This window comes from Macrotis lagotis, chromosome 1 (assembly GCF_037893015.1).
Source record: "Macrotis lagotis isolate mMagLag1 chromosome 1, bilby.v1.9.chrom.fasta, whole genome shotgun sequence".
NCBI lineage: Eukaryota > Metazoa > Chordata > Mammalia > Peramelemorphia > Peramelidae > Macrotis > Macrotis lagotis.
The window spans coordinates 579,546,950-579,568,084 of NC_133658.1; the positions used below are offsets into that span (position 1 = coordinate 579,546,950).

The 21,135-nt window shown below is 37.5% G+C and overlaps 1 protein-coding gene across 9 annotated transcripts in view; it reads left to right on the plus strand.

Moving 5' to 3' along the window:
• Positions 1-21,135, plus strand: part of KALRN (kalirin RhoGEF kinase) — a 1,044,937-nt gene that overhangs the window by 354,894 nt on the left and 668,908 nt on the right. For all 9 annotated transcript variants that reach the window (XM_074214684.1, XM_074214682.1, XM_074214689.1 and 6 more), the window contains one exon: positions 17,543-17,657. In XM_074214684.1, the coding sequence (XP_074070785.1) occupies positions 17,543-17,657 (115 nt within the window). The remainder of the gene's footprint in view (positions 1-17,542; positions 17,658-21,135) is intronic.

Genomic DNA, 21,135 nt, shown 5'->3' on the forward strand with positions numbered 1-21,135 from the left:
ACTCTGGAAGGAGAGAGACTAAATTATCTCTATGAAGGTTTTTTAAGAGCAAGAGGTTCCCTTTCCAGCTCCCAATCTGGAAGATGACGCCCGAAGAGCCTTTCCAGCTGGAAGAGTATATTCATTCAATCTAACCGCTCCCAAAGGCAAACTTTGGGTCTAAATCGACAGTGGCTCAAAGTGGGAGGAGATGAGTGATTTTCCTGAGTGGTCTCCTTACCCTGTGGCTGACCTTCAGTTTTCTCCTTCTAGTATCTTGCAAACAAATGCTCTATAGCTTCACCTTATCGTTCATGTCTTGCCCTAAGAGATTTGTCTTTCTAATAAAAAGTGAGCAGTTCTCAGCTGAGCATTGACTTCACTGCCTGTTCCCCCCTCCCCAGCTGGACAACTCTACTCACTGAGGTTTTAAGGATTTCTTGACAAGATTTGTAATATAACTTTGAGAAGAAGTGGTAAGTGTCATAGGACAAGATGATGTGGTACAGTGTTAAGGGTACCTGATTTGGGAAAAGCAGAATCCTAGTTCTAGGACTTTCTACCTGGGTTCCCTGGGCAAATCACAGAACTTTTCTGGACCTCAGTTTCTTCATCTATAAAATCTAGGAGGACTCCAGTGACCCTTTAAGCTCTGGATATATGAACCTATGATCAAACTATAGTATTCTAGACTTGCTTTTACTTTTGTGGGTTGGTGGGAAGAAACTAGATGGTGAGGATGGAGAGTGAATGTGACAAAAAGAATGAATTGCCATCAATTGCTGTTTTCCCACCTGGTCTATGGTGTCAGAAAGAAATAAGACCATTGATTCAGAATATCAGAATGAGATAAGAGAAGAAGATAGATATAGAAAAAGGATGGTTGAGAAGCAAGTACTTCCTACACACACACACACACACACACACACACACACACACACACACACACACACACACACATACACACAAAATAAAGAATAATTTGTCTTTCTGAACTCATGGAGAGTCACCTTTCATTTTGAAGGTTAATGGAATTAGGAGATCTGAATTCAAGACATGGCTACACCATTTACTAGACATAGTATCTTTGACAAATTACTTGACCTCTCTCAGAGATTCAGTTTTTTTCATCTGAAAAGTGGGCATATTTGCATAAACTCCTTCAAGAAGTTATTGGGGATGGGGCATGTGTCCACATTCTGAATTGAAACTTACCCTCTTAGGCCAACAAGGAAGATAATTGAAAACCCAGGCTATTATTTCCTTTTCAACACATGAAAAAGAGGCATATTCCCAGGTCAGTTCCCTCACTGACAGGCCTTCAGGCATGATATACCAGTTCCCTCTAAAATAGCCCTTTATCCAAACTTTTGTTTGTTGAGATCTCTATTTTAGCTCAGATATCCCCCTGATATAGTTGGTCAGTTCCCTCACTGCATTTGTACTTCTGTAATTCCTCATACCTAAAATGTTCTACCTTTTTCTCTCCTCACTCACACATGTCCCAGTGGATATAGCAGCATCTTCTTGCCCAGAAAACAATTTAATTAGATGCAACATGTTATTTAATACTATTATTGCTGAGTTGTTTCAATACTGTCCAACTTATTTCCCATTTGGAATTTTCTTGGGAGACATACTGGAGTGACTTGCCATTTCCTTCTCTATTTTATTTTACAAATGAGGAAATTGAGATAATAGGATGAAGTGGCTTGCCCAATGTCAAAGAAGTAGTAAGACCAGATTTGACTAAGGAAAATGGGTCTTCCTGACTCCAGATCCGGCACTCTAATCATTGTGCTACCTAACTGCATTTAATAATCACCTGGTATTACTAGGCATTGGAGATTAAAGATGAAAGATGAAAATCAATATAGCCCCTGCCTTCACAGAACTTATGATCTTATGATGGAAATCTAACATGGATACATATAAGCATGATTCAATGGAGGGTGTGAAAAGAACAAAGGAGACACCCAGACAAAGTATGATAAGAAGATTGCTAGAGGGGAAAAACCATTTAGAGCTGGAAACTAATTGAAGGGGCGGGATGAAATTTTGGAAGTTTCCTGAAAGAGGAGGGAATTTGGCATTGTTTAAAGAAAGTCCCAAACTAACTAACATGTCCTCAGCTTTTGACCTAGACATCTCACTGCTAACTAGATACCTGAAGGAAGTCAAATTAGAGAAGTGTTATATGCATAAAAATACTTGTAGTTGCCTCTCTTTTTTTGTTACTCTTTTTGAAATTGCAAAGGATTGAAAATAAAACAGATGACTGCCCATTGAGGAATGACTTAAACTGTGGTGCATGAATAAAATGGACATTTTTTTGCTGTAAGAAATTATGAATGTGAAGAATGCAAAGAAGCATAGGCTGACATACATAGATTAATGCACAATGACTACAACAATGCTACAAAATTATAATTATAAATCTTGTCATAGGATCATAGATAAGGAACTTTCAAAATCATCTAGTAAAATCTCTCATTTTACGAATTAGGAAACTGAGGACCAGAAAAGGGAAGTGACTTATCCAAGATCATTCAGAGCCAGGATACAAATTCAAGTCCAGTGGCTCAAAATGCAACACACTTTCCACTGTATCATGCTGCCCTCAAAGAAGAGATGAGAAAATACTCCTCCCTTTCTTCTCTGCAGAAGCAAGGGACTATGGGAATGAAACATTATTGCATTTACTGTCAGATTCAATAGTTGGTTGGTTTTGATGAACATTTTTTGTCTTCTTCTTACTTTATATTTTGAAATAAAAGGTAACTCGATGGATAGGGTAAGGGAGAGAGATGAATTTAGAAATAAAAAATGGTGTAAAATAAATTATCAAAAAATATTTTTTAAAGCTTATGTGGGAAACTTCTGCATGCAGAACTTATAGGTAATCCTGAAGAGTTAAACAGTTGTTCTGTTTATGCAGAATTTTCTTTAAATATTGATTTAAAAATTTTATTATTTAAAATTTTTTCTTCAAATATTCTTTATTTTTATTATTTAAATTTTCTTTAAATACTCATTTTCACTTTAAAATTTATTTTATTCTTACATTTTATTATATAATATATTATTTTTTCTGATTTTTTTTTCACTTAAACTAAGTTAATACTTATCTCAGGACCAAAAAACCCTCCAGATTTCTATGAAATAGCCAGAATATAAACTATTATCTTTGAGAATGACTTAGAAATGAAAAAGCTATCAATTTACCAAAGGTAAGCCCTACTGCCTGGACTGAATGACCTTGGGGAATCCATTACAGTCTTAAGAGTATATGATTTAAAGATAAAACAACATTTTGATGTTAATGGCCTCACCCCAACCCCTGTAAACTTCTCTAACCAAGCACTGCAAGGAGAGAGAAGATATATGGAGACAGGGTTTGCAGTCTCAAAATTTTTTTCATCAGTAAATGGGCATAATAATACTTGTATTACTTACCTTGGTGGATTGTTTATGGGGAGATTGTTTGTAAGATGCTTTGCAAACCTTAAAAACACCTCATAAACATGTCATCATAGATTGTTACTGTGACTGCTGCAGCTACTTCTCTTGTTACAATTACTACTGTCAGTGGAGAATTGTAGTGTCATAGATTTAGACCTGGAAGGATCCTAAAAAGTCATCGTCCAAATAATTGTCCAGATTCTGTAGTGGAGGTAGTAGAGGCCCAGAGACCTTGCCTTGTCTAAGGTCTCACAGTAGAAGAACCATAATTCAAACTTAAATCCAGTCTTCCTATCTCCCCTACTCCACTTCCTCCCACCTCCAGGAAGGACCCTATCTAACCTGAGAAAGATTCATAGCTTTCCTGATCTCAAAGGCAACAAATATTTATTAAGAGATTTCTATTTGCCAGTCCCTGAGCTAAGGGAAAAATCCAAAGTAAGACTGTTTCTGCCTTTGAGGGGTTTTTAGTTTAATGGTAGTAACAACCCCCAAATGGGGAGCTGAAAAGTGAATTGAGAGGAACGGAAGAGGTATTTGCCTGGAGACCTGGTGTTGCAGTCCAGGGAGTCTGAAGCAGAGGAAGAAGATTCAAGAGTGACTAGCCTGGACCCTCCAAAATAGAGGCTCAGGAGGAACTCATCAAAGAGAGAGAAAGGGGTAGGCATGATGGAGGGATGTTCTAGACCAGTAGATCACATGGTAATATTAAAGATTACCAGAAGAATTTCTTTTTTTTTTTTTTAGGTTTTTTGCAAGGCAAATGGGGTTAAGTGGCTTACCCAAGGCCACACAGCTAGGTCATTATGAAGTGTCTGAGACCGGATTTGAATCCAGGTACTCCTGACTCCAGGGCTGGTGCTTTATCCACTGCGCCACCTAGCTGCCCCGTCCAGAAGAATTTCTAAAGCTTCTCTTGATCATAAATTCAAATCTTAATCCTAATGCTAGGATGCAATAAATATTCTAGGGTACAGTAGTATGGTTCAAAAGTTGTTAAATAATTTCTCAAGTAAGAGAAATCAGCTAGATAGATAGGACAATAGTTATAGCACTGTATCTGGAGTCAGGATGACTTTTCTTTATGAGTTCAGATCTGGCCTCAGACACTCACCAGATGTGTGACCCTGGGTGAGTCCCTTGACCCTGTTTGCTTCAGTTTCCTCATCACAAAATGAATTGGAAAAGGAAATAGCAAACCATTCCAGAAAACCCCAAATGGGGTCATGAAGAGTCAGACCCAACTGAAACAACTCAACAACAAAAACAACAAAGTCAGAAGACCTGCATTTGAATCCTGATTCTGTTATTTAGTATGTGACTGTGGAGATTTTATTTCCAACTGGTCTAAATTTTCTCATCTGTCAAATGAGGGGTTTGCACCAGGTGACTTTCTAGGTCCTGTCTAGCCCTAAATCTATTTTTCACTGCCCCAACCTCATCAACTAAGATGCAAGTCACTGCTAGCCAAGCTAGTTCTTTGGGGACTGAGTCATCCATTCAATACAACTCAATTCCAGAGCATTTAAAAGGTTCCAGGAAAGTTCTCTCATAACACAGTCACCTGTGACTTGCCTCAGGAGGGCATGAAGACATTAGCAAAGCCAGTCCTGAACCTTCAGTGTAAATTGAAGCATCCTTTCTGTTCCTATTACTTCTAAAGATTTCTAGAAATTGAAACCTGTTTCCCATCACCCACACCCATGCTTGTTCTCCAGTCCTCCCCTTTCCACTCAGCCTCTGAGGTTAGGCTTTCTATTGAAGCAAGGTCTCTGCTTGTTTTTTAGCTACTCTTTCCTTCTTTTCAGAAAGTTCCTGAGATATTCTAGTCACCCACTTAGCCTCCCAGAATTTTGATTCCAAACATCTGTACAATGAATTCTGGGATGGCTGTGCTCACAAGACTGGGTCACAAATGTATTCTATTTTTTTTATCTTAATAGTACTTTTTCCAATTATATATAGAGACAATTTTCTACATTCACTTTTGTAAAATTTTTCTCCCTCCTCCCTCTCCCCCTCTCTAAGACAGCAAGCAATCTGATATATGCACAATCATATTAAAGATATTTCTGTATTAGTCTTGTTGTGAAAGAAGGATCAAAACAAATGGGAAAATCCATGAGAAAGAAAAAATTAAAAACAAATTTAAAAAAAGTAAAAATAGTATGCTTTGCTCTTCATTCAGACTTCATAGTTCTTTCTCTGGATGTGGATGGCATTTTCCAGTACAAGTCTTTTAGAATTGTCTTTGATCACTGTATTGCTAAGAAAGTCATAGGTGATCATAACATAATGTTGCTATTGCTGTGTCTGATATTCTCCTAGTTCTGCTCACTTCACCCAGCATCAGTTTGTGTAAGTCTTTCCAGGTTTTTCTGAAATCTGCCTGTGCATCATTTCTTATATCACTATAGTATTCCATTACATTCATATGGCACAGTGGGCAGAGTGCTGGCCCTGATGTCAGAAGGACCCGAGTTCAATGGGACCTCAGACTCTTCCAGCTGTGTGACCTTGAGCAAGTCACTCAACCCTGATTGTCTACATCCAGGCCCATCTCCAGTCATACTGATTCATATCTGGTCAGTGGACCCAGGTGGCTCCAGGGAAGAAAGTGAGACTGGTGACTTAGCACAGCACTCCCTCACTCAAATCCAATTCATGTGCTTGTCATAGCATCACCCTTCTGATGTTATGGTCTTCTTCAAGAATGAAGGAAAAGCAACATACCACAACTTGTTCAGCCAATTCTCAATTTCCAGTTTTTTTGTACTGGGTTACAATTTTAAGGGAATCAAAAACAAAAATGGATCACAAAATCTTATGATTTTAGTGAGGTAGATCAGTGGATAGAGAGCTGGATTTAGATTCAGGAAGAGAGGGTTCAAATCAGACACTTCCCAGTTGGGGAATCCTGGCAAGTCAATTAATTTATCTCAGTCTCAGTTGCCTCAACTGTAAAATAAGGAAAATGAACTGAATGTCCTCTATAGGGCTAGAGGTGACCTCAAGGGACCTTCTAGTTCAAAACAAAGCAGACAAAAAGCCCCACAGCGTTTACTTTCCAAGTCACCTGCATGCTTTTGAACAGTCACAATAATTGTGTTTGCTTTCTACTCTCAGTGAAAACTAATAAACTCTGAACAGCCTTTGAGGGGGAAAACCTGCTCAGTGGGTTGAGAAGCTTTTTGGAACTTACTAAATTAATCTAATGACATAGATCAAGGGGCATGTGAGGATTATTATTATCTCCACTTTACAGGTGGGGAAACCAAGCATAGAAAGAAACCAAGCCATGCTTTTATAAATCTTCCTGGGTAGTGTGGGTGTCTCTTGCTGTTTTTACATTGTAGATTCTCAGTGTCCACCCAGCTACCTGAAAAGCCAATCCTAAATGGTTAATGTCCTTGCCTCAGTGTCTTAGCTCCTGCACCCAAGTGATATTCTCTGAATCAGAATGGCTGGGGGAGGAGGGTGGGTCTTTGGTCTCATTGGAGTTTGCTGGATGCTGAGCATCCTTACAATCTTATAGAACCAAGTTTGACAGTTCCCTAGACTCTCAAGGCAGGAGACCTTTCCTTTGTACAGAAGAACCTTGATTCTGTGGGTTGAGTGAGCCAATTCTCCTTCATCTCAGATTTGACTCCCTATGGTTGAACAGTTGGATATTCTGGGAGCCCAAGAACACCTAATCTTGGAGCTGTAGAGAGACTTCTGGGAAACCCAAGAAATTTCCTACCAACTCCAACTTTACCATTAGACCAGTAGCAATTATTGGAAGTTACTTTAGAAGGAAAATTTAAACAAATATGTTGGTGCAGTGGAGAAGATTATTGTGTGACCTTGGACAAGTGAGTCAGTCAACCAATCAACATTTTTTAATGGGCATACTGTACTGGACACATGCTAAGCATTAAGATTACAAAGAAAGGCTTGAAAATAGTCTCTTCTCAAGGAACTCACATTATTATGGGGAAGACAACACACCAATAGCTATGGCCATATCAGAAGTATATAGTACAGAAAGGTAGTAACTTTGGAGAGAAACCACTGTTGGGAGTAGAGAATGGAGATGGAAGGGCCTTTGGAAGAAGGTGGAATTTCAAGTCCACAGTTAGCAATGAGGAGTGAGAGTATTCCAGACAAGAGGATAGCTTATTTAAAAGGCACAGATTCAGAGAATATTATTTCTTGTGTGAGGAACTGGCATTGCTATAGAATATGTGTATATAAGAGTTAAGATGAGAAACAACAGTTAGCATTTTCATATCACTTTAGGTTATACAAAGTTCTTTATATTTTTCATCTCATTTCATCCTCACAACAATTCTGTTTTTATTCTCATTTTGTTAATTATTAATAAAATATTATTCTCATTTTACAGAGAAGACTCTGAGGAGAAGAGAGGTTAAATGATTTGCCCAGGGCCTCATAGCTAGTAAGTCTCTGAGGAAGGATTTTAATTCAGATCTTTCTGTCTCCAAGTCCAGCACTGTCTCTTATACTACCTGGAAGACTTCAGAGGTACTTTACCTCTCTTGAAACTTAGTTTCCTCACCTATAACAAGAATGGATTGAGCTGAATGATGGCTGAGGCCCTAGATAACACAATGGCTAAAGTACCAGGTCTAGAATCAGGAAGATCTTAGTTTAAATGCAGTCTTAAGTTTTAACTAGCTCTGTAACTCTGGACAAATCATTTCACCTGCTTGCCTCAGTTTCCTCATCTGTAAAATGGGGATTCTAATAGCCCCTGTCTCTCAGACACATTGTAAGGATCAAATGAGATAATAATGTAAAGCCCATAGCACAGATCCTGGGACATGGCAAGTGTTTTATAAATATTATTATTGTTATTAATATCATCATCATTACTATGATGATGATCTGAATCAAATTTATTCCAATGAGAACTTGAACCAATTGCTTAATATTTCTGGGTCTCAGTTTCCTGAAGGATTAGACCAATCCATCTCTAATCTCTTCTAGCTCTGTATTTATAATGATATGATCAAGGCTAGAGGGAGGAAGAGTCCTTTCAGTTCTTCTAAGTATACCTTTCATTTCATTCTTTTCTTTTTGAGTGGCTGAAAACCCTCATTATTTCTTTATCCTTTTTTTGTGTTTCCTTCTCTCCTCTTAGAGGTAGGATTGTCAGAATCAGAAAACAACTTGAGGGGATAGTTACTATGGTACCCCTACTTCCCTGACCCCAGCTCCAATATACAGGTTTATACCTGAATGGGTTTCCCTGAAAAGCAGAAATTACTCAGACAGTACTTAGGCTTATGACCAGATCCAGGATTTATCATTCCTATGCCCTAGGCAAATTTGAAAATTACAATCCCTATGTCACTGTCCACTGGAGACTTTAAGCCTTCACTGCAGCAGGAAATTAATACCCATGGGCCATGGAAATGGAATTTACCAGTATTAAAATCATGTATATTTATGAAAAGTCATGTTCAAAGGTGACTCTCTTGCTCTTCCAATGTATTCACACATCAGGTGATTGCCTACTTTATCTGTCATTAATCCCTGAACAGTTTGTATCTGGGATGCTAGGGGGTAAAGATAACCAAGTCATGGCTACTTCCCAGAAGACACTCAGTATTTTGCTGAGACATACATGTATCAATAAAACTACTACATGGGTAGCATTAGAACAAAAGATCATTTATGAAGGGCCTGCTATACTCAAAGTACTGTGCACCAGTAAATTAATTAATTAATGTTTGTCCTTTATTTTAGAAGAAGATCATAGTATCAAGGAGGTGATGCCATGGCAAGCATGTGAATTGGATTTGAGTGGGGGGAGTGCCATGCTAAGTCACCAGCCTCACTTTCTTCTCCAGAACCATCTGGACCTAATGGCAGATATGAATCAGGACGACTGGAGATGGTCCTGGATTCAAGGCAATCAGGATTAAGTGACATGCCTAGGCACACAGATAGTGTCTGAGTTCAGATTTGAACTCAGGTCCTCCTGGCTTAAGTGCTAGTGCTCTACCACTGTGCTGACTAGCTGCTCCCTACCAGGGAGTAAAAAGGAAGATAAAAGACAGTGCCTATCCTCAAGGAGCTTGCAGTTTAATGGTGGAGACAACATGCACACAACTCTATTCAAACAAGATAAAACAGGATAAACTAGACACAATTAACTGAAGGGAAGACATTAGAATTTAAGGGGGATTGGGAAATGAGATTTTAGATAGGACTTGAAAGAACAGAGGGAAACCTGGAGATGGATATGAGGAGGGAGAGCATTCTAGGATTCGGGGAGAGCTGAGTGAAAAGGCCAAAAGTCGGAAGATGGAATGTTTTGTGTGAGAACCAGTCAGGAGGCTGGTATCATTGGATGGCACACCCTAAGGAGAGAGAGACACAGGGAGAGGTAAATAGATTGAAAATGCCATAAAGAAAAGCTACACATTAAGTATAAAAATAATCAGAAAATCGGGAAAGACTTCATGAAAGAGATAGTTTTTGACATGGACCCTGAAGGATGGATCATATTTTAATAGAAATAGATAACAAAGGAAGAGTATTCCAGACAAGTGGTACAGCCTTGTTGTTGTTCAGTCATGTCTGACTCTCTGTGACCCCATGAATTTGGTCTATGGAATTTTCTTTGCAAAAATACTGAAGTGGTTTACCTTTTCCTTTTCCAGTACATCCCTTTTTATAGATGAGGAACTGAGGCAAATGGGCGTTAAGTAACTTGCTTAGGGTCAAACTGCTAGCGAGTCTCTGAGGCTAGATTTGAACTTAGTTCTTTCTAACTCCAAACTTGGTGCTCTATCACCTTACCATCTAACAACAACTAAAAAGAGAGAAAGCAAAGGTGTATGTGGAGAAAAGCAAGTGACTTGTATGTGAAACAAAATTCATGTATTATAGATGATATGAGTGAATAGAAGGAAAGGAAGCAAGGAAGGTGGGTTGGAATCATATTGCCCGAGCTCCCAAGTAATTGGAACTTCAGACTCTCTGAGTCTATGTATATTCCTATTGTCCATCTCTAGAGCTAGTTGTTGGATCTTAAATGTCATAATATATACATATTATCAAATTGAAAGAGGCAGATTGGGATAATGGAAAGAGCATTGGCTTCAAGTCAGGAAGACTTCAGTTCATTATTATTGGCTCTGCATCTATGGGCAAATCATTTCATTTCTCTGAGCCTCAGGCAACTATAAATTATTGATGGATTATGATCTCGTCAGTGGGGAGAGTCCCCATACTAAAGAAATCATAGAACTTTGATGGATTTTTATGTGATAAAATCATGTTATCAGCAGATACATAAAACAATCTTTTATAAAAATAATTTTATATAAAAACTTTTTTTTTTGCTTAAGGAAATATTACCTCCACTCTTCTACCCCCAGCAGTGTTATATAGTGGCATGAACACTAGATTTGGACTCAGGTGACTCTGGATCGCATCCTGACTGATACTCAAGTGACCTTGCCACTTCACTGTTTTCAGTCTCATTCTCCTCATCTGAAACTGGAACTGAACAGGCTGTCTCTCAATTTTCTTCTAGCTCAGATATTCTAAAATATAATGATACTACTGCCCTACTTCAGAAAAACATGGACTTTCCATTGGTTTTCCAGCACTGGAAATGGGGTAACTAAGATTCTTCTAGCAGTTCCCTCCTTCTTCAGGGTTGCACATTTGTCAGAGAACTTACCAGCAATGGAGGTGCAGTTTATGGTTACAAGATAGATGTTTCCTCTCCATGTCCATAAGTGCCTGGTGGAGAAGTTTAATTCAAAGCCCTTGCCTCATTAGTGCAGCTCTCTAACCTACCAAGTGAATTGTCCCTGCTCTGGATCATGATATATCCTCATTTTGGAGAAAGATTCATAGACTCCTCTATCATGAGTGACTGGTGGGACTCTGGGGCAGGGCAGTTAGATGGAGATTCTTAGTCTTGTGAGAAAAAATTGAGATTCTCTTCCTTGGATATGTGAGGATCCCGATATCTTAGTCAAGTTTTATCTACTAGTTAGTTGCTTTATAAAGATTTCTTACACTGGCAATTGGTCAAGCCCAGAATAGTGTTCACTGGGCACATATCTCAGAACAAGTCAAGAGGAACTCATTGGAAATGAAATTTCCAATTATTTAGGCTTGAAGAAGGGCAGAGTGGTCAGGGACATTAGAGAAAACCTAGTCTGATCCCTTTATTTTTCAGGTAAAAAAAACAGAGAAGGGGAAAAATTCTGTAATCTAGTGTTACAGAACTAGTTAGCAGCAGACCTTGGATGAGGATCTAGGTTTCCCCTTTCCCAGCATAGGCACTATTCCATCATTTTCTCTGGGTTCAATGAAGTCCCTTGATTCCCCCCCCCCCCAACAGGATGTGATGGTGTTGTCCTCTTTTTTCATTTTTTTTTATCTCCCCACCAAGATTATCCAACTCCTGGATTTGGAATCAGGTGGCACCATCTTGTTCAACCAACTAATTTTATAGCTAGGGAAACTGAAACCCCCAAGAGGGTAAATGACTTATCCAAAGTCACACCAGTAATTATTAGAGATGGAATTGAACTCAAATAGGGTAAGAGATTGAGTTCATTTCCACTTCTGATACTTAACTCCCATAGATGCTACTCTATAAACAATAAATACTTCTTTCATTTTTATCAGTCTCAGAAATGTTTCATTAGAATACAGTTTGTCCTATATCAAAGACCTGAGGACTCCTAGATTTATTGTGTAAGATGACTTCCCTGAAGATTATCCTGAGATTCCTATAGAATAAGGCCCTCCCACTTCTCCAGGACTGTTTTGCTAGTTTCAACAGAGAAACTCTCCAGTACAGTTTATAGTGGGCATTAAATAAGTTTGTATTGAAATGAATAAATGAAAGGCTTTGGCATAAAAAAGAATTCTAATTTATTTATAATTTAAATCATAAGTAACATAATTAACATAATTAATATAAGTAACATAAGTTACTTAACATAACTTCCACATAAATTACATATAATTTATAATATATAGTTGTATATATCTAAAACAATAATTATAACATTAAAATATAATGTAAATACTATAATATATAATTTGTATATAGATTATATATATAAATTATACAATAAACATATATTCATAATATATACACACACATATATATATATATGTATATTTACTATTTGATATAGTGAATAGATATCTGGTCTTGGATTCAGGAAGACCCAGGTTCAAGACCTACTTCTGATCCATTTGGGCTGTGTGACTTTGTGTAAGCTACTCATCCTCTCAGTCCCCAGGGTAACTCTTTTTTTTTTGGAGGTTGTTTTATTTTTATTGTATGTGACCCTAGGTGAATGAGTTGATTCTCCCCCACTCCCTATTTCTTTAATTTTAGAAAGGTTTTATTTATTTTGAGTTTTACAATTCCCCCCCAGTCTTACTTCCCTCCCCCCACCCCCCACAGGAGGCAGTTTGCCAGTCTTTACACCATAGTCTGGATTGATCTAAATTGAATGTGATGAGAGAGAAATCATATCCTTAAGGAAGAAACATATAGTATGAGATAAGCAGAATTACATAATAAGACAACATTTTTTTTTTAAATTAAAGGTTATAGTCCTTGGTCTTTGTTCAAACTCTACAATTCTTTCTCAAGATACAGATGGCATTTTCTGTCACAGATACCCTGAAATTGTGCCTGCTTGCCGCCCTGTTGGTATGAGCAAGTCCATTAAGGTTGATCATCACTCCCGTGTGGCTGTTAGGGTGTATAATCTTCTTCTGGTTCTGCTCATCTTGCTCAGCATCAATTCATGCAAAGCCTTCCAAGTTTCCCTGAATTTCCATCCCTCCTGGTTTCTAATAGAACAATAGTATTCCATCACATAACATATACCACAGTTTGTTAAGCCATTCTCTAATTGTTGGACTTTCCCTCAGTTTTCATTCCTTTGCCACCACAAACAGAGCTGCTATGAACATTTTTGTACAGGTGATGTTTTTACCCTTTTTCATAATCTCTTCAAGGTATAGACCCAGTAGTGGTATTGCTGGATCAAAGGGTAATTTTTATTGTCCTTTGGGCATAATTCCAAATTGCCCTCCATAAAGGTTGGATGAGTTCACAGCTTCACCAGATTCCTGACATTCTTTCCAACATTGAACATTGTCCTTTCTAGTCATATTGGTCAATCTGAGAGGTGTGAGATGGTACCTCAGATATGTTTTAATTTACATTTCTCTAATAATTAGTGATTTAGAGCAATTTTTCATATGATTGTGGATTGCTTTGATTTCCTCATTTGTAAATTACCTTTACATATCCTTTGACCATTTGTCTATTGGAGAATGGCTTGTCTTTTTTTTTTAAATTTGACTCAGTTCTCTCTATATTTTAGAAATGAGTCCCTTGTCAGAAACACTAGTCATAAAATTGTTTCCTAATTCACTACATTTCTTTTGATCTTGGTTACAGTGGTTTTGTCTGCACAAAAGTTTTTTAATTTAATGTAATCAAAATTGTCTACATTATTTTTAGTGGTGTTCTCCATCTCTTCCTTGGTCATAAACTGCTTCTTTTTCCATAGATCTAACAGGCAAACTATTCCTTGATCTTCTAGTTTGCTTATAATATTGTTTTTTATTTCTAGATCCTGTATCCATTTTGATCTTATCTTGGTTATAGGGTGTGAGGTGTTTGTCTAATCCAAGTTTCTTCCATATTAACTTCCAATTTTTCCAACAGTTTTTATCGAAGAGAGAGTTTTTATCCCAATAGCTATTTATCAAACAGCAGATTACTATAATTGTTTCCTTCTGTCTCTTTTGCACTAGTCTATTCCACTGGTCCACCCCTCTATTTCTTAGCCAATACCAAACAGTTTTGATGACTGATGCTTTATAATATAATTTTAGATCTGGTAGGTCAGTCACCTTCTTTTATACTTTTTTTCATTAAATCCCTGGAGATTCTTGACTTTTTATTTCTCCATATGAATTTACTTACAATTTTTTCTAACTCATTGAAGTAATTTTTTGGAATTTTGATTGGTAGGGCACTTAGCAAGTAGCTTAATTTTGATAGAATTGTCATTTTTATTATACTTGTTTGGCCTATCCATGAGCAGTTGATATTTGTCCAGTTATTTAAGTCTGATTTTATTTGTGTGAGAAGTGTTTTGTAATTGTTTTCAAAAAGTTTCTGAGTCTGTCTTGACAGGGTAACTCTTTAAGAATACAATTTATACAGAATACTGTAAACAGAAAGAACAATCACTCACTAAATAATCAAAAGTGAATATAACAAAATTATAAAGATCAAGTGGGACCAACTGTAGAGATGTAAAGACACCCCTACCTCCACTGTGGAGATGGGAGGTCCACATGTGATACACATTGCACATGTTTTACAAATATCAATCAGCAATGCTGATTTTTTTTCCTTAAAAATTATTATTTGTTATACTGGATGGCTCCCTGAGAGGTGTAAGGGGAAGGATACTAGGGATAACTATGATGACATATGATATGACTATGATGACCCAGATGACATCAATCAAATTATTCTTAAAACAAATAATGAAAATTAAAACAACTCTGAGGTCCCACTTCATAACTCAAATTGGCTAATATTACAGAAAAGGGAAAAAAACAAATGCTGAAGGGGATATGGAGAAATTGAGACACTAATGCACTTTTGGTGGAGTTTGTGAACTGATTCAACCATTCTGAAGAGCAATTTGGAGCTATTCCCAATAGGTTATACATTTTGACCCAGCAAATCCACTACCAGGTCTATATCCCAAAGAGATCAAAGAAAAAGAAAAAGGACTCATATATACAAAAACATTTATAGCAGCTCTTTTTCTGGTGGCAAAGAATTGGACATCAAGGGGATGATCATCAACTGGGCAATGACTGAACAAGTTGAAATCTGTCATTGGGATGGAATACTAGTGAGCTATAAGAAATGATAAATAAGATGCTCTCAGAAAAACTGGGAAAGACATAAAAGTGAAGTGAACAGGAACAAGAAAACTCTGTTTACATTAACAGCAACACTGTGAATGACAACTATTTTCAGCAATACAATGCAAGACAATTACAAAGGACTTATGATGAAAAATGCTATCTGATACAGAGAAAAATCTGATGGTGTCTGAATGCTGATCAAAGCATACTTTTTAAAACTTTTTTTGTCTGTATTTTCCTTCCCAATATGATTAATATGCAAATATGTTTTGTTTGACTGAACATGTATAGCATAAGGAGGGGTGAGAGACAGGAGAGAATTTGGAACTCAGAATTTAAAAACAAATGTTGAAAATTGTTTTATATATAATTGGAAAAAATATTAAAAGATGAAAAAAGGAAAACAGGTTATGAATGAATCAATGATCTTATTGGTATGGAAGCTTAAGAACCCTATATCTTCATAAATGAGATAGCAAATTTAGATAATGGAAAAAATCATAACTTTTATATACGGCATTACAGTTTTGAAGGTATTTTTACACATTCCTATATGATCTGACAATCTTGCAAAGTCAGCAGGGAAAGTATTATCATCCTCATTTCACAGGTGAGGAAACAGTTTGAAAGGGTTTGAATGTCACAAAGTGAGTCTAGAATAGAATTCTACTGACTTCCTGTTGTATATTATTTCTACATTATCCTGCCTCCTTCTCTGAAAGTCAATATTGATCTCAAAGGTCTGGCTAATAGTCAGTCTTGGACACACTGTGATAAATAGCTTTTTGTGAGATTTCAAAATGAGAACCTTAGAGATCAGTCATGTGAAGTACTTATAGCCAGTGGACAATAACCTTCTCAGTCTAGTTAAGGAACACATCTCTGATGCTGATTAGAAGAGGGGCTCATTTGATGATGTGATGGAATAGATCAGGCATAGTCAGGACCACAAGTCAAGGCAGATGCAGGTCACAGCAATTCAATGGGAGCACCTTTAGAGAATTCTGTAAACAAAAATGATGGATTGTTTAAAATGGGTTTTTTTTGGAGGGGGGGGTAATGTTAAGTATGTTATTTCCTCTATCAAGAAACACAACAGATACTAAATGTCAGGGATAGAATTTGATTCCAAGTTTTCTGACTCCAGGGACCTCAAGGTTACTGACAGAGAATTCTTCAAGTACTTGACCTCTTTCCATGTCAACTTGTCCATTATGCTGCCCTACATTATAAGTCTTTTCTTATTGGTCATTTGATTTAATGAAGTTTAACATCTCAGGAGTTTAGTTTTCACAAGAGTCAAATGAACAGGTTAGATGATCTGGCCTCCAAATTCTCTTCCAAGTTTAGACCTATGATCTTAATAAATTTAGGCTGAGTTCCCAAGTACTAGGGTAGAAATATCCAGGAATAATCTGAAAGAAAGACTTGAGTTCAAATGTGAACTCAGATGCTTCCTATTTGTGTTCCCTGGGGTAGGTCACTTATCCCAGTTAGCCTTAGCTTCTTCATCTGAAAAATGAACTAGAGAAGGAAATGATAAACCACTTCAGTATCCTTGCCAAGAAAATTCCATAACAATGGAATTTTGAATAGTTGGACTCATCTGAAAGCAAATGAATAATAACAAATTTGTTTCCACAAAGATCAAAGGCAACGAAAAGCGGGGAAAGTTGTCTTAGTTGAGAAAGATTGAAGTCCCTAAGTGATCCTATATTACGTCCCTTTTGCTGTGCTTTTGGCTGGCCATCCATTGAGGCAATTACCTGGGGTCATACAAAATACTGGGGTCATAGTACTTACTTTATCACAGTGTTGTGAGGATCATAAGAGACAATGTATGTAGAGAACTTTGTACCTATTTAGTACCATACAACTTGGGCACAGAGGTGGCACAGAGGATAGAGGGCTAGACCTGGACTTGAGAAGACCCAAGTTAGAAGCCTGCCTCAGACACTTACTGTTTGCCTCAATTTCCTCATCTATAAAATGGAGATGATAGTACTTACTTCCTAAGTGTTATGAGAATATAGTGAGATACTATTTGTAAATCTCTTTGAAAACCTTAAAAGCACAATATAAATGCTGTCTTTTATCATAATGATCATAATCCCTCTCTTGTTTCTCCTGTCTGTAGGTGGCCGAGATAAGCGAGGTGGACCCATTCTGACTTTCCCTGCAAGGAGCAATCATGACAGAATAAGACAGGAAGACCTGCGGAAACTTGTAACTTATCTGGCTAGTGTGCCAAGGTAAGCTTTAAAGGATGTATTCTCAAAGGCCAACCCTGTCTGTTTCTGGGTAGGGTCATGGGACACTGGTAGGACAAGGGCTGGTTCTCCCTTTGGAAAGTCTTTTAACCATCTTCCCTCTTGTTGATACCATGAGTATTGCTCTCATCTTCCTCACTAGCCCCATTAATGTCATGAGTAATATTTATGGAGTGGTAACTATGAGTAAAGATAGATAGATAGATAGATAGATAGATAGATAGATAGATAGATAGATGACCCATTGTGGGGAGATGCTCTTGGAGATTCCAATTCTTTTCAGTTTCAATGTACATCTATTAAATTTATTTATTAAACACGAACACTTATTAAGTTAACAAATATATATATATATATATATATATATATATATATATACATTATATAACCTAGATTGTTCCAGGAGTTAGGAACTAGGAATAGGTACTGAACTTGGGTTTTCATTTAAATGAAATAGTCTTTAATGAAGAAATTCTCTTTAGTAATTCAGATCTGTACTTTTCTGAAACAGAGAGTTTAGAATAGGTATTCTTAACCTGGATTTTGTATGAAAAAATTTTTTGATAACTACATTTCAATATAACTGGTTTCCTTTATTTTGTGAATTTAAAAACAGGTTTTTTTTTTTTTTTCTGGGAAGGTCCCTAAATTTTACCAGATTGTTAGCAGGGTTCATGCTACAGAAAAAAATACCTCTAATTTAGAGGCTTATATAAGGCATGAGAGGTTAAGTGACTCACCCAGAATCACATGACTATACTGGATGAGAGGAGAGACTTGAACTCAGGTCTTTTGGACTTCAAGTTCAGTTCTTTATTCACTACAAAAGATACCCTTGGGGACATAAGGACACAAATGAAATAGTCACTGCCTTCAGTGGGAAGGCAGTGACTGGGGAAGGGGAGAAAATGAGTGGAAGCCCAGGTCATGGGAACAGAGTTGGGAGATAGTTGCTGCAACAAACAAGAATGCAGGAGGTTTCTTTGTTGACTTATTTCTTGATTTTTTTTTTTTTTGCTTCAATTCTGGTTAAGACAGTGCTTGTATTTGTAACTTCACCTTTTCTAACTAGAATGTCTTTGGCTCTGACTGGTGTCATGCCAGCAATTCCATCTATAAGAATGACAGAAGAACATGTATCTGGAACTAACCACTTTTCCAGGGAGGAAAAGAAGGAGTTCAGGACCTGGTTTGCTCTCCAGGCCACATACCTAACATCCTGGTATCATAAAGCAAAGGGTTTACATGGGATCTTCTTTGAAGAGAGATTTCTATGGAGGGAACCCTGCTGCCTTTAATTCATCTGTGGGCTGCTTGACTCTAGGCTTGCTGTGACCAGTTGGAAATGATGCCTTATCTTTTCTTCTCTTTACTGCAGGTTTTACTGAAAAGGTGGTAGATTAGGGAAAGGAACAGGATGTTCTGATCTGATTTTGATGGGAAATCACCACCAATTTTTTAAGCTTGCTGATGAAATTCTTGTAGCAAGCATATAGTGGGAAGGCAATAAATCTTGAGGAGCTATGAATGAAACATATGAGATGGGGAAGATAGAGCTCAGGGACTTGTACTTAGAGATAACTTAGCAGCTCTAGTTTTTCAGAAGAAATAGAACAAAATGAAAGTTGTACAAAGAAGAACTGAATGGTCACTCCTGTACCAATCACATCTAACCTTGCTTATATAATCACAAATTCAGAGACAGAAGGGACCTTAAAGCTGATCAGAAAACTGAATCCTCTGGACTGCCTTGGTACTAGGGGAGAGTGAGTTTCTCCTTAAGACAGTTTCTACAAAGTATTGGATCTTACTGATTTATTTAGTAAGTTCATTTCTATTGTGTCTGCATCTGGGGTTTTCTTGGCAGAGATACTGGAGTGCTTTGCCATTTCCTTTTCCAGCTCATTTTACAGATGAGGAAACTGAGGCAAGCAGGCTTAAGTGAATTGCCCAGGGTTACACAGTTAGGAAATGTCTGAGTCTAGATTTGAACTCAGGTTTTTCTGACCCCAGGCCTGGTGCTCTTTACATTGCCCCACTTAGCTGTCTACCAAGTTAACTTCCAAAATCTTTTCATAGCCATTGGATAAGTCAGCATCTCAACAATGTTGCTCTGGTGTTGACTGGCTGAAAAACCCAGCATGTGTTTGGACTTCTTGTGGCTTTCCCTTCTAGCCCTTTTTGATTCTCCTTCAACCTAAAATAGAATAGAAAGAATAGACAACAGAGTCAGGAGTAACAGCAGGTCCGGGCTCTCATGAGCTGAAATGAGACCTGAGGCATCTCTCCCTGCTGCAAACATTCTACAGTGGTCTTCACTGGAACACACAGAAGTATTTGGACTGGATGGATTTGGATGAAGAACTTCCCAACAGGGAATGATGTGAGAAACTGGAATGAAGCCACTGTAGAATTTCATTAACTAGAGACTTTTAAAGGGAAGAGACATTCCCATTTCTCTTTGAAGCAGGAATAGGAACCAAATAATCTATTTGTTGAACCTGGCAATTGATCCAGATAGGGATGGGACTAAGCAAGTTTAAAGAGCACAAGCCCCTCTAATAGGCATAGGAAGAAGATATTTCTTTGGAAGTTTCCCTTAGAGAGTTGCAAAGGACCATTAGTTCATCTAGAGCCACTAGCAATATGGATTTTGGAGAAACAGTAATAGGACTCCTAGGGAGTAAGTTATGCTTTTTTTCCCTATCTGGTGGGCATTGCTGGCAAACTATGCAGTCACTAAATCAAAGAACTCAAAAGGGTTTGAGGAATTCTCTGTCTTCTCCCTTACCAGATAGTTTGATGGGCTAAAGTAATAATAGATTTAGAGCTAGTTGAAACTCCCTTATTTTTCAGATGAGGAAACTGAGGCTGTGGTGTTTAAGTAATTTGTCTAGGGTCACCCAGCTAGCAAATGGCAGGATTTGAACCCAAGTCATCCTGACTCAAAGGTCAGCACTGTACACATTATACTATATATTCCTGTAAGGGAAGAAGAATAAAAACAAATCTTTTTTCTGACAGTGTGAGGAGAAATTGATGCCAAATGGAACAAGGGTAGCACAGCAGAGAAAGAGATCTTTTGTGCCTTTGAATTCATCAATAGATGAGAAACTGGCTTGGAAAGTGATACTGAAGAAGCCCTGTCCAGAGCTGAGAAAACTGCTAAGTTCCTATCTGTCTCATGCAGTTGTGACCAATAGATTTGCAATTTCACATGAAATCATTTTTAGAAATTATATTATGTTATGGAAATGCTTATTTTGTTCCAAAAATTAAAAACTATATATATATATATGTTTACATATACATTATATATATTTTAAAGCCCTGCCATGTACTCTATACAGCATCCAGAAAGAACCATAGTTCCCAGCAGTAGGAGGAATCTTGCTGTGTCCCCTGGGTGGGGGGTATTGTGGGGGCAAGTGATCGCCTCCTCCCAGCTAGGGAGTCAGCT